The sequence below is a fragment of the Telmatherina bonti genome (assembly GCF_933228915.1).
Source record: "Telmatherina bonti genome assembly, chromosome: 8".
NCBI classification, from domain to species: Eukaryota; Metazoa; Chordata; class Actinopteri; order Atheriniformes; family Telmatherinidae; genus Telmatherina; species Telmatherina bonti.
The window spans coordinates 3,921,809-3,934,687 of NC_136626.1; the positions used below are offsets into that span (position 1 = coordinate 3,921,809).

General features: G+C 48.8%; 2 protein-coding genes across 2 annotated transcripts in view; both read left to right on the forward strand.

The window, feature by feature from the left end:
• Positions 1-451: 451 nt before the first annotated feature.
• LOC306759812 (zinc transporter ZIP3-like) lies at positions 452-5,854 on the forward strand. The gene is made up of 4 exons (XM_079245551.1): positions 452-477; positions 1,942-2,054; positions 2,168-2,453; positions 3,754-5,854. Exons 3-4 carry the CDS (start codon positions 2,247-2,249, stop codon positions 4,498-4,500), a joined length of 954 nt encoding a protein of 317 aa, XP_079101677.1. The 5' UTR covers positions 452-477; positions 1,942-2,054; positions 2,168-2,246; the 3' UTR covers positions 4,501-5,854.
• Positions 5,855-10,098: 4,244 nt separating this feature from the next.
• slc1a8a (solute carrier family 1 member 8a) overlaps positions 10,099-12,879 on the forward strand; it is a gene marked incomplete at both ends in the record, with an annotated part of 42,456 nt that continues 39,675 nt past the window's right edge. Inside the window, one exon of the mRNA XM_079245270.1 lies at positions 10,099-10,350. Within this exon, the coding sequence (XP_079101396.1) occupies positions 10,099-10,350 (252 nt within the window). The remainder of the gene's footprint in view (positions 10,351-12,879) is intronic.

Below are 12,879 nucleotides of genomic sequence, written 5' to 3' on the forward strand. Positions count from 1 at the left end.
AATGTTCTACCTGGAAGCATGGTGGACCGACTGACACCGTGTCTCCGTCCTTCCAGGACATAAAAAGATGGTGGAAATCTAGACTGGGATAAAGAATGAAAATGTTCCATTGAAGACCCTCAGAACCAGACTGATGGATTCGGACATGGATCCTGGGTTTATGGGAACTGTTTGGTCCAGGTCAGGTCACCTGGCGGGAACCTGGAGTCCATCCCAGCGGTCATCGCGCGTGAGGCAGGTAGACCTGGACAGGTCAGTGGTCCACCGCAGGCTCTTCCTGCCTCCACAGCTTCTAAAGTATAAGAAGAATACATAAAGTAACATTTCAAACAAACAGTTTATTACAATAACACAACCGTGACGTAACAAACATGTTCCTGACGTAATGGTAATCTCCACAAATCAGCGTCCAAGGAGCGCTCACGTGATGCGGAAATAATTTCCACCTGCTGCGGAAAAGGACGGCAGTTCGGACAGGTAAACCCGGTCTGTGTGTGATGGTTGTGGTGTAACCTGGTCCTGGTGGTCTGAGGTAGTTCTTTAGTTGTAATAACACTGACCAGAGCAGGTTTCAGTTTCTGTAAGCTTTGTTTTTAGCTGCCGGGAAGCTAGCGGAGGCTAACAAGCTAACCGGTGTTAGCCGCAGCCCACCGGAAGTAGAAAGATTAAATGAAAAATACTTTATTATTCCCCAAAGGGAAATATTGTAGTATATAATAATAATAACTAGAGGAGGTCTTGTTCTGGAGGCTGGTGGCTGCAGGCAGGAATGATCTTCTGTATCTTTCAGTCTTACATGGGACCTGAAGAAGCCTCTCACTGAACACATTTTGTTGTTTCATCACTGTGTTGTGGAGAGGGTGTGAAGAATCCTCATCATCTTCATCAGCTTGTGCAGCATTCTTCTTTGGACAATCAGCTCCAGCGGCTCCAGAGTTACTCCAAGCACAGAAGCAGCTTTCTGGATCAGTTTGTTGATTCTCTTCAAGTCTCTGGTTGTGATGCTACTACCCCAGCAGATGCTGCAAAGCTGACTGCACTCTCCACAACAGACTTCTAGAAGATATGCAACATCTTGGTGCAGACGTTAAACCATCTCAGCTTCCTTAAGAAGTACAGTCTGCTCTGACCTTTCTTGTAGATGTAGTCAGTGTTGCATTTCCAGTCCAGTTTGTTGTCCAGCTGAACTCCAAGATACTTGTATTCCTCCACCACCTCCACCTCCTCTCCCAGGATGGAAACAGTGCTTTGTTTATTCTTCTTCCTCCTGAAGTCAACAATCATCTCTTTTGTTTTGCTGCTATTTAATATGAGATGATTGTCACCGCACCATTTAACAAACTGACTGACCAGTTCTCTGTACTCTGCTTCTTGTCCATCCCTGATACACCCCACAACTGCAGAGTCATCAGAGTATTTCTGCAGATGACAGGACTCAGAGTTGTACTGGAAGTCTGAGGTGTACAGAGTGAAGAGGAATGGCCAGAGTACAGTTCCTTGTGGTGCACCAGTGCTGCTGACCTCCATCTCAGACACACAACCTTTCAGTCTCACAAACTGGGGTCTGTTTGTGAGGTAGTCATAGATCCAGGTGGTTGTGGAGGTATCCACCTGGAATTTATGGAGCTTCTCACATAACAAAGCAGGCTGAATGGTATTAAAAGTACTGAGAAATGAAAGAACATGACCCTCAGAGTGCTGCCTGAATGGTCCAGATGAGAGTGTGCTCTCTGGAGCAGGTATATGATGGCATATAGCTCCGCTAGCTCCACCTTTCACGCGAGGAGGAGTTTCAGTCTCTTCTCCACAGAATGTTGTTACTCGGCCATATTTGTCTCCAGAAAACGCCGCCGTTCTGCTTCGGTCAGCGATAGAAATAACGTGAATTTCACAAAAGTAATAAAAAAAATTTCTGTCATTTTAAATGTCACGTGTTTCCAGTGGGAGTCGGCCCGCTTCGTCCAGCGTTCTGAGACCCGCCCAGTCAGACCCAGACCGCCGGACTGTCCTGGTGTGAGACCACTGACCACATGACGACTTCATGTGGTGTTGAGGTTTGTTTTAAAGTCCTGCATTCATTGGATCTCCTGTAAACCACCTGGAAGCGGAGGTTCTCCTCCAGCTGGCACGACTGGTTCAGACTGGTCTGTGTTCGTGTCTCCTCCAGTAAAACCAGCAGTGACGTCCCAGTAGACCCATCAGAACTGCGGCCCGTGGGATGACACTGGGCTGGCTGTAGTGTCAGGATGCAGATCCTGGTGGCCAAGCTGCTCGGTCTGCTGGGGCTCTTCGGCCTCATGCTGGCCGGGGTTCTGGTCCCGGTGCGCCTCCTGGTGGCTGACTACGAGAAGGCGAGCCGGTACAGACGGGCGCTGTCTCTGTGCAACTCATTTGGGGGGGGCGTGTTCCTCGCCACGTGCTTCAACGCTCTGCTGCCGGCCGTCAGAGACAAGGTGAGGACACGGGTCAATGATCTGGGTCCAAACATGTTCTCATTTTAGCAGATATGTCAGTTAAAACATTAACGTAGACCTGGTTCTGGTACCGTAGACTAAAGGTAGACCTGGTTCTGGTACCGTAGACTAAACGTAGACCTGGTTCTGGTACCGTAGACTAAACGTAGACCTGGTTCTGGTACCGTAGACTCAAGGTAGACCTGGTTCTGGTACCGTAGACTAAAGGTAGACCTGGTTCTGGTACCGTAAACTCAAGGTAGACCTGGTTCTGGTACCGTAGACTCAAGTTAGACCTGGTTCTGGAACCATAGACTCAGGGTAGACCTGGTTCTGGTACCGTAGACTCAAGGTAGACCTGGTTCTGGTTCCTTAGACTAAAGGTGGACCTGGTTCTGGTACCATAGACTAAATGTAGACCTGGTTCTCGTACCATAGACTAAACATAGACCTGGTTCTAGTCTTCTGGACTGAACATAGACCTGCTTTTGGTACCATGGACTGAACGTAGACCTCGTTCTGGTCTTCTGGACTGAACATAGACCTGCTTGTGGTACCATGGACTGAACGTAGACCTGGTTCTTGTCTTCTGGACTAAACATAGACCTGGTTCTGGTTTTCTGGACTGAACATAGACCTGCTTTTGGTACCATGGACTGAACGTAGACCTGGTTCTTGTCTTCTGGACTAAACATAGACCTGGTTCTAGTCTTCTGGACTGAACATAGACCTGCTTTTGGTACCATGGACTGAACGTAGACCTGGTTCTGGTCTTCTGGACTGAACATAGACCTGCTTTTGGTACCATGGACTGAACGTAGACCTGGTTCTTGTCTTCTGGACTAAACATAGACCTGGTTCTAGTCTTCTGGACTGAACATAGACCTGCTTTTGGTACCATGGACTGAACGTAAACCTGGTTCTGGTCTTCTGGACTAAACATAGACCTGGTTCTAGTCTTCTGGACTGAACATAGACCTGCTTTTGGTACCATGGACTGAACGTAAACCTGGTTCTGGTCTTCTGGACTGAACGTAGACCTGGTTCTGGTCTTCTGGACTGAACGTAGACCTGGTTCTGATCTTCTGGACTGAACGTACCCTGGTACTGGTGTCATTGACTGAATGTAGACCTGGTTCTGGTACCATTGACTGAACGTAGACCTGGTTCTGGTACCATTGACTGAACGTAGACCTGGTTCTGGTCTTCTGGACGGATTGTAGACCTGGTTCTGGACTGATCGTAGACCTGGTTCTGGTCGTCTGGACTGATCGTAGACCTGGTTCTGGCTCCTCCCCAGGTGGGCGGAGTCTTCCAGCAGCTCCAGATCAGCAGTGACTATCCTCTGGCGGAGACGATGATGATGGTGGGCTTCTTCCTCACCGTCTTCGTGGAGCAGACCGTCCTGACCTTCCGGAAGGAGAAGCCGTCCTTCATCGACCTGGAGACCTTCAACGCCGGCGGTTCCGAGGCCGGCAGCGACTCAGAGTACGACACTCCCTTCATTGCGTCGCCGCGTGCCTCTGCGGCCGGCGCCAGGCGCCACGCTCACGGACACGGTCACGGACACTTCAGCCCGGCGGAGCTGGCGGGGGCGGGGCCTCTGCGCCTGGCCAGTCTGGTCCTGGCGCTGTCCGCCCACTCTGTGTTTGAGGGTCTGGCGCTCGGCCTGCAGGAGGACGGCGCCAAGCTGGGCGGGCTCTTCCTGGGAGTGGCCGTGCACGAGACGCTGGCTGCCGTCGCCCTCGGGGTGAGCGTGGCCAAGGCGTCACTCGGCATGAGGGATGCCGCCAAGCTGGGCGTGACGGTCAGCCTGATGATCCCACTGGGCTCGCTGGTGGGGATGGGCATCGAGTCGGCGCAGACGCTGGCGGGGGGCGTGGCGTCGGTGCTGCTGCAGGGATTGTCTGCCGGAACCTTCCTGTTCGTCACCTTTTTTGAGATCTTGTCCCGAGAGCTGGAGGACAAACAGGACCGGCTGCTCAAAGTGCTCTTCCTCATCCTCGGCTACGCAGCGCTCGCCGTTCTCGTCTTCATCAAGTGGTGAAAGGCGGGACGTGGTCTCAGAGGAAAAAACGGCGAGCTTCCACACCACCGATGGTTCTGAAGACATTTCCCTATCATCCCAAAGGTCCGGTTTGTAAAGAGTACTGGTAAACTGGTTCTGACCCGCCTGACGGACACGAGGTCCATCAGAGAATCAGCAGCGGTCCGTCGCCGTCCCGTCGCAGGGTTCAAAGGAACTGGACTTCTTCTTTTCTGGTTTCTTGACTATGATGACCAGGAGAGAAGTCCAGCTCTCGTTGTTTAAGAAGTGCATGTCCCCGCCAGGTGTCCAGACCGGCGCCATCAGGCCTCCGGCGCTATTAGGCCTCCGGCGCCATCAGGCCTCCGGCGCCATCAGGCCTCCGGCGCTATTAGGCCTCCGGCGCCATCAGGCCTCCGGCGCCATCAGGCCTCCGGCGCTATTAGGCCTCCGGCGCCATCAGGCCTCCGGCGCCATCAGGCCTCCGGCGCCATCAGGCCTCCGGCGCCATCAGGCCTCCGGCGCCATCAGGCCTCCGGCGCCATCAGGCCTCCGGCGCCATCAGGCCTCCGGCGCTATTAGGCCTCCGGCGCCATCAGGCCTCCGGCGCCATCAGGCCTCCGGCGCCATCAGGCCTCCGGCGCCATCAGGCCAGCGGCACGACGCCTCAAATAAGCCGTTTAGATCCGAGCAGCAGCATGAGCACCATCAAAGGTGAAGAAGAAGAAAGTGGTCTAAAGCAGGGATCCGTAATCCTGGTCCTCGAGGACCGGTGTCCTGCAGGTTTTCCAAGTGTTCCTTCTGGAACACACCTGACTCAGACTCAGACAAGCTTTGCTCGTGTCCGCTAAATACACACTGATTTGAATCAGGTGCGTTGCAGCAGGGACACTTGGAAAACCTGCGGGACACCGGTCCTCGAGGACCAGGATTGGGGATCCCTGGTCTAAAGGGAGGAGATGGTGGGTGGACTTGGGTTGCTTTCTCCTGCGTGACTAGTAGATGTAAACCAGTCCAGATCTGGAGCGACTCCAGACTGGGAACCAGTATTTTCTGCTCCTCCTCTTGTCCGCGGTGACACCTGCTGTTCAGGATGAGAACTGCAGCGGCAGGCGCATTCGGCTGGTTTCCGCTGGTGGCCGTCTTCAGACGACTTGGATCTCCTCGCCGCGTCGTGATGATGCGTTCACGTTTTCCCGCCACAAACATCGGCGAACAAAACCTGACGGCAGTTTCTGCAGCGATTTAAAGCCGCTGGTGTTTAGTTTTTATACGTGGAAATGTTCTGGGTCTTTCCTGCTGTTTTGTGTTTGTTCTGTTTCCAGATGTGCTTTCGCTTTTGTTAACTAGAATAAATTAAACTGGTTTGAACAGATTCTGTGTGACTTCGTCATGCTGACGTGGAGGAAAGTGGATTCCAGCAGATTGTGTGCTGACGGGAGGTTTTCCAGGATCATGTAAGCCCGCGTGGTTCCAGTAAAACGCTGTCGGACCTGGAGGCGGCGCTGCTACAGAAACTAAAACGGACCTCGTGGAGCAGATGCAGACTACAGCGATGAAGAAGAAGGAAGTCTGGACATTTTTAAAGCTCCCATAAATATGTCAGTGTGGACGTCCGTTTCAAACGTCATCCATCGCCGTCCTCCTACTTCTGTGCTTCTTTTATGTTGCCATAGTTACAGGTATATAATCCAGGTGCCGTTAAGTAAAAAGCAGATGTTCACTAAACCGGCTCGGCTCCACCGCAGGTCGACGAGCCTGTTGGTGAAAACACCTGTTCTAAATGCACAGGTAGATCCAAACACACGGCAGGACTTCTACTTTCTACACCTCTGTGTCGTTAGGTCAGTTCCTCCACCAGGGGGCGGTGTGAGTTCTGACAGCGGTTGGTAGCGGTCAGCACCGCTATGAAGTTGTCTCCAACCGTCCACAAACGCCAGGAGGAGGAAACCACGATGTTCTGAGCTGCTTTCGTCTTCAGCTGCTTTTTATTTGCCGATTTCTGCGTCCTCTTCCTGTTTATCGTCTTCTTCTCTGGTTTGTTCCTTTCTCTCATGTGTCAGCTATACAACTCAACACTGCCCTCTGGTGGTTTCCGGTTGAATTGCTCCGTTTTCTGCGTCACTTGATGGATAGCTCTTTTAAGTCAAACCAAATACCGCGAGTAACCGCCGGGAGACGGTCTGTCCGTCAGCGTGTCCGTCTTCTGCGTCCAGCAGAAATAGACGTTAACCGTATAAAGACAAACTTATATCTAATGCATACCATTTCTGAGATATCGCCAATCAATCAAGAATACTTTATTCATCCCCAAGGGGGAACTCAAGGTTCAAGAACAACTCGTCCAAGATTTTACCGGATAAACATTGAACGTTATGACACAGATCACAGGTCCGAGCAGCGAACTTTATCCGGCGCCGCCTTACAACAGATAAGAACAGAGGTACATTTGGACCACCAGAATGACTCGTCTGGAGAGACAAAGTGTCTTTCTTAGGGGGTTGTACCGCCCCAAGACCTTTGGGTAAGGTAAATCCAGATAAGATCGATTATTTGGGTTTCAGGCCAAGATAATATTTTGCTCCCAATCTTGAGTCCTTGAGTCCCAAACCCTCCTGTACACCATGATACCGGTCTCCTGTCCTCTGGTGGACACCAGAAAGCAGAAGACTACAATAATTTGACCAATCACATGGCAAGAAATGATAAACAGGAATAAAAATAGTCATTTTCTTTTTAGATTTTTTTAATGACCACACAAGACTTAAAGAATAACAAGAACTTTTCTGCTCAGTTTTTCTGAGGTTGGGCTGTAAAGTGTTGAGCGGAACTGGGCTGATTCCATCATGGACATGAAAACAGACTGGCAGCTTGTTCACATGAAGGGGAAACAGGATGTTTGCAGACATACTCACTTTGGGAACCGTTTCAGAAGGTTTGGACTCATCGCCCAGTGGGATTTTCACCCACAGCCATCTCCAGAGTTTCCAGAGAAGGTCTGGACCAGAACGCAGCAGAAGATGGAAAAACTGCTCCAAGTCTCCATTCAGCTCCACATTCAGATGGTAGGATCCGAATCTACTGGATGGATCCATCCAACCGGATCTCCTTGCCCTTCAGACTTGCTGAGGATGGAAGTCAAATCGCCTCGTTCAGTTCTGACTTCAGGAATGAGGGCAGTTGTGTTCATGTCATGTTGGACCCACCACTAGGTGGCAGTCTTTCGTCACTGGCATATTGTAGGTGCTGGAGAGGAAGAATCAAGCCGGGTTTGTGCATTTGCGTTATGCGTCCCAACGGCGAACGGTGCCTCGGCGTCTTCAGAGCCCCCGATAAATTCATGGTTCCGCCTCTAAGTTCTGATGGAGAAGTGAATGTTTACACAAAACACGGAGTTGTTGTTCGGTTTGATTAGTTGGATTTCTGTTTTTATGGTTAAATATGTAGACAATTATTTTGTGGCTGTAAATCTTTTAAGACGTTCTTAAACTTTATACCTTCAGTGAGTTCCCTTCCTTCTCTTGTCATTCCCTTGTGTTTTAGTTTTGACAGTGCAGAATAAAGACTAGCACCCGTTTGGGTCGCTCCTTATTGAAGCCGAGGCTCGGCTGCGGTGACGTGTTGGAGGGTTGTGAGGATGTGGAGGAACTCGGAAACTGGTAGAACTGCAGGTGAGAATGTCTGTCCTTTACCTGCAGCTGATTCCAGCCGTCTTTGACCTCTGGGCTGAACGTGACGTCCAGGCGGCGAGCAGCACTGATTGGATTAGGACGCATCCACCTGAGTGTGCTTGTTTGTTGACATAGTTTTGGGGAAATCTCAGTGGAAGAACCTGGGTCCACGCAGCTGCTGCTTAAATCCCACAGCCGAGGTCGGCTACAATGTGATCAACCGGAGACAATCAGTAGATTAGAGTCAGAACTCGGCAGATGCTTCCTGCTGGGAGGATTCTCTCACCTCCAGCTCTGGATTTATGATGTCATACCAGAACGTTTCCATCCTGCTGACCTGTTTCCAGCTTGTTAAAGGTTGTTTCATAAAAGCTTTTTCCTTTTTTAGCCTTTTTGTTGCTAGAAGCCACATTTTGCTCCTCTGGTGTTTGATTTCCCACAACACCTAAACGCAGCATCACCAGATACGGTGGCCCAGTGGGGGAAAAGCAGGAGGAGGAAGGTAGCAGTTGGGAGACATGGCAGATTCTCATGTGGTTTTAGTTTTTTGTGTCTTATAATTATTATTTTCTACTTGTTTTATAAAATTTCATGTTTTAAATGTTTTTATTTGTAGCTGTACCAAAGCTTTTGTTACGCAGCGAAGCCACTGGACTGGACAGGCCCCGCCCACTGAGAGACGGAGACAGACTCACCTAGATTCAGGTCACTCTGAAAACACCTCTGGCTCGGACAATGTGAGTTGAGGCAGGGTCCAGGGTCAATGGCTGACTTCTTACTCCTGTTCCTTGTCTTCTTCTCTGGTTTGTTCCTTCCTCTGGGCGTGTGTCAGCTATGCAACTCAACGCTGCCCCCCGGTGGTTTCTGGTGGAACTGCTCAGATTTCTATGTCGTGTGACGGATAGCTCAGCTCTGAAAATGGACCAAATTGCATAGATAACCGGCAGAGAAGACGGATAAACAGTCTGTCCATCTGCGTGTCTGTCTTCTGTGTCCAGCAGGATGGACGTTAACCTTATGAAGCCAAAGTCAAAGTGGACCACCTGACGTGTTTTCCTGCTGCCAGGATGGTTTATCTTCATAAATAAGGAGGAAAACCTGGTTTTTCATGGATTCAGTTCCCCACTGTGGAAAGACACGTTCATGTGTCATAAAGACACGATGTTTTTACGCTACCAGGAATAACTTTGTGTTAACGCGTTAAAATAACATACACGTTAGTTTCACAGGTTAATCTGTATTAAGGTGTAAATTCTGACAACCGTGATAAAAAGTATTCGTATGGACGACAGCAGCCCTGATCAACCTGGCGTGGGACTGATGCTACATCCTGCCGTGCAGCCTGCTGGAGGGAGCAGACCTGAGCTCTACTGGTGAAACTGAACTGGCTGAAATGGAAATCTTCTGAGAGGATTTCCAGCTCCAGTCTGAGCTGGATGTTGGTTCATCTGGCACCTCCGTCACCACCTCCTGGACCATCGGAGGACTCCACATCTACCTGAACTTAGCATCCACCCCGCCTCTGCAGACGGGAGGAGTCGAGCGGCATGTCTAAAACCTCAGATTGTGGCTTCAGGATAAATTACCTGCATTTCTTCTCATGTCAACAACAACTTCAGTCCATCAGACTATATTTGCTTGGTAGGTTGTTTAGGTCTTGTTGACCCTGATCAGAGTGTGTGACATGATCCAGCAGGTCTGTCTTCACTGGGACGCTTCAACAAACAAGTAAAAGGTAAAAACAAAAGGAGCAGATGCTCCTGAAGCGGTTTCCTTCCACCTCTTTAAGCCTCTTAGCGCTGTAAGTCTGCCTGGCTGCCTGCAGCCGTCCTGCAGGCTGCCTCGGCTCTGATCACTGATCGTTTAATCCCACTGTGGAAAAGGTTAGCTCGACGGTGGATCTCAGAGTTTTGTCACTGTGCCAGGCGACCCCAGAACTTTAGAGGGCATGGAGGAGCTTCTGTTACCGAGCAGCGAAGAGGAAGCGCGCTCCGACCAAAGTTCCTTCGTTCCTGGAGACCCTGGTCTGACGATGTGGGACCGAGTCAAGGGTTTCTTCCAGGACCCGCTGAAGGGGGAGCTGGCCAGGAGCGTGAGGGATTTCTGCAAGAAGAACGGGCTGCTGACGCTTTCCATCATTTCTGTGATAACTGGTTGCACCCTGGGCTTCATGTTGAGAGGGACTCAGCTGTCTTCACAGGTACAAACCCCTCATTTCCACTGAAATCCCAGCTTCCGCCTCTTCCTTCCCTTCCCCGTGTTTCCAACCCGCCACCAGGTCGCTGCTGCTCCATTCGGTCCTTTACGACCCGTCAGAATCCAGGTCAGACTCGCCAGGTTCTAAAAGTCCTGCTCATCGGCACCAGTAAATTCTAGTTGTTTCCTTTAACTGTCTGGTTTGTGATGATACGGTGATCGTTTTGTCGGTTCGTAAGTTTAGTTTTTCTGCTTTGCTGTTTAGTTTCTGGACAGTGGAAAGTAAATGTCCCGGTCTGACCAGAAATCCTGGAGGAATGGTGTGCTGCGGGTACTGGATGTTTCTCTACTGCGACAGTTTGTTGTCAGGCTCTGTTAATGATCTGTTCATTGGAATCAGGTGTTGCTGCAGGGAAACGTCTAAAACCTGCAGGATACTGGTCCTCGAGGACCGGAGTGTCTGGTTCCTGCAGTAGACCATCAGGGCAGACATCCATCCCATCAGAGAGACATAAAAAGCCTCTGGCAGGCAGAATGTTTCCGCCACCAGGTGCAGAATAATCCTAATTCAGCTCTGACACTTCGTAGCGATGGGAAGTTCGGTCCTTTTCAAGGTTTCGGCTCTTTTGACTCGGGTCCTTTAGAAGATTCAGCTCTTTTGGCTTCTTAGTTCTTCATTCTCTGATTCAACTCTTATAAGTGGTTTGTTTGTTGGTAAGCAGTTTTTTTTATTGATTTTTAAACAATACAAGCCCTTTTTTCTAATAGAAAATACAATTATGTTTGATATTTTAATCAAAGCTGAAGACTGAACGCAGAACCACAACAAGAAAATCAAGTAAATAAAGTCCAAAACTGAACATTATGAGACTTTAAATTCACAAAGAAGTTCCTTTTCTAAAGATTCGACTCTCTTAATCAGGAATCACTTCTTCCTGTTCACCACGAGGAATCAGCTTGTTCATGAGCGGCACATTTCTAACCTTCATCCTGTCACACCTCTCAAATATGTTCAGCAAAACTCCTCCTGTTTTTCCAGTCGGGAATCGTTGGAATGTTAAAAACTTTGGTGTGGATTTCAGAGACCACGCTTAGCACCAGGAAGCTGGGAACACAAGCTAGCTAACAAGCTGCAGAACTGCTGGTTTTACCTGCAGGAAATGATGCAAATTATTACGACTAATTGATTACTGCTACTGCGAAGCATCAATCTTAGCTTCAGGCCTTCGCGTGACGGGATTCTTGAACAAACGCCGCAAACATCTCATGTAATTAGCTGCACATCATGTAAGCTAACACAATGTATGCTTCATTGGTGTTTTTTATTGTGTGGGAAAGAAAATACTTTTAGGTGAAACAAATGTTCTCATGGCGAAGAAGCTGCTGAAGTTTCCTTATCCAGGACCTTTAGATGGTTAGGGTCTCTAAATCCCGAACTCTGAATGAAAGCATGTGGAATCATTCCGGCATCACTGTAGCCCATTCATAAGTAATACAGTGTTGTGTCCAATCAGAGCCTCTGCCGGAGGTTTCCTTCCTGTTAAAAGGGAGTTTTTTCCTTCCCACTGTCGCCAGTGTGCTTGCTCAGGATGGGAGATTGAGTTGGACTCAACTCAATCTGTTGGTTTCCTTATATAGGCTGTTATGAATTGGCTTTCATAATGTTTTCTTCTCCGTCTGTAAAGCGTCTTAAGATAGCATTGCCGTGATTTGATGCAATATAAATAAAGTTGAATTGAATTGAATTAACACTCTAGGGACGGCGGCATCGTCAGCGATGCCAGCGACCATGTTGTTTAATCCTGCATAGCTTTCGAACCATAAAAGATAGAAACTTACTTTTTTCCCTCTTAATCGGGAGACTCCGGGCTTTCAGACGGTAGTTCTGGCATCACTGTAGCCCATTCATAATTAATACAGTGTTGTGTCCAATCAGAGCCTCTGTCTTTGGCGCATGACACGTGTTTGTCCAATCAGAGCCGATGATGCCTCAGGAAACGTCTCCAAACAGTGTCAATCACTCTGCATCGGTGTCATAAGCAGTCAGATAGCTGCCTTCTGTATTTACAAGGCCGATAAATTATGAAAACAGCTTTACGCACGCATACCATGTGTAATTGCTCAAACAAACATTTGCATTACTCAAGTAGTTTATTTCAACATAAACGACACGACGGCGTTGTAACAGATGTATAACCTGGTAACAGATACAGTGTGTGCAGCTGACAGTGACTTTGGAAAGCTGCGGTGCTTCAGTCCCTTTCAGTACCTTTAGTCATGCTTCAAAATTATAATACTTTATCATTATAATAAGCAAAGGAGCCTCATTTACATAGCAGTTTATGATATTTCAATTCAATATAAAAACAAGGTATAGGACATTATGGAGCATTGAAAGGTGGTGTTTGTTAGCATTTAAACTAAAAAAAAAAAAAGTCAAGTTTATTTCTCTAAAATACCCTTGGTCCCCAGAGGGTTAAAACAAATGTTCAGATGTTTTTTCTTTGTTGCATCTGAAGACTGACATCATGGA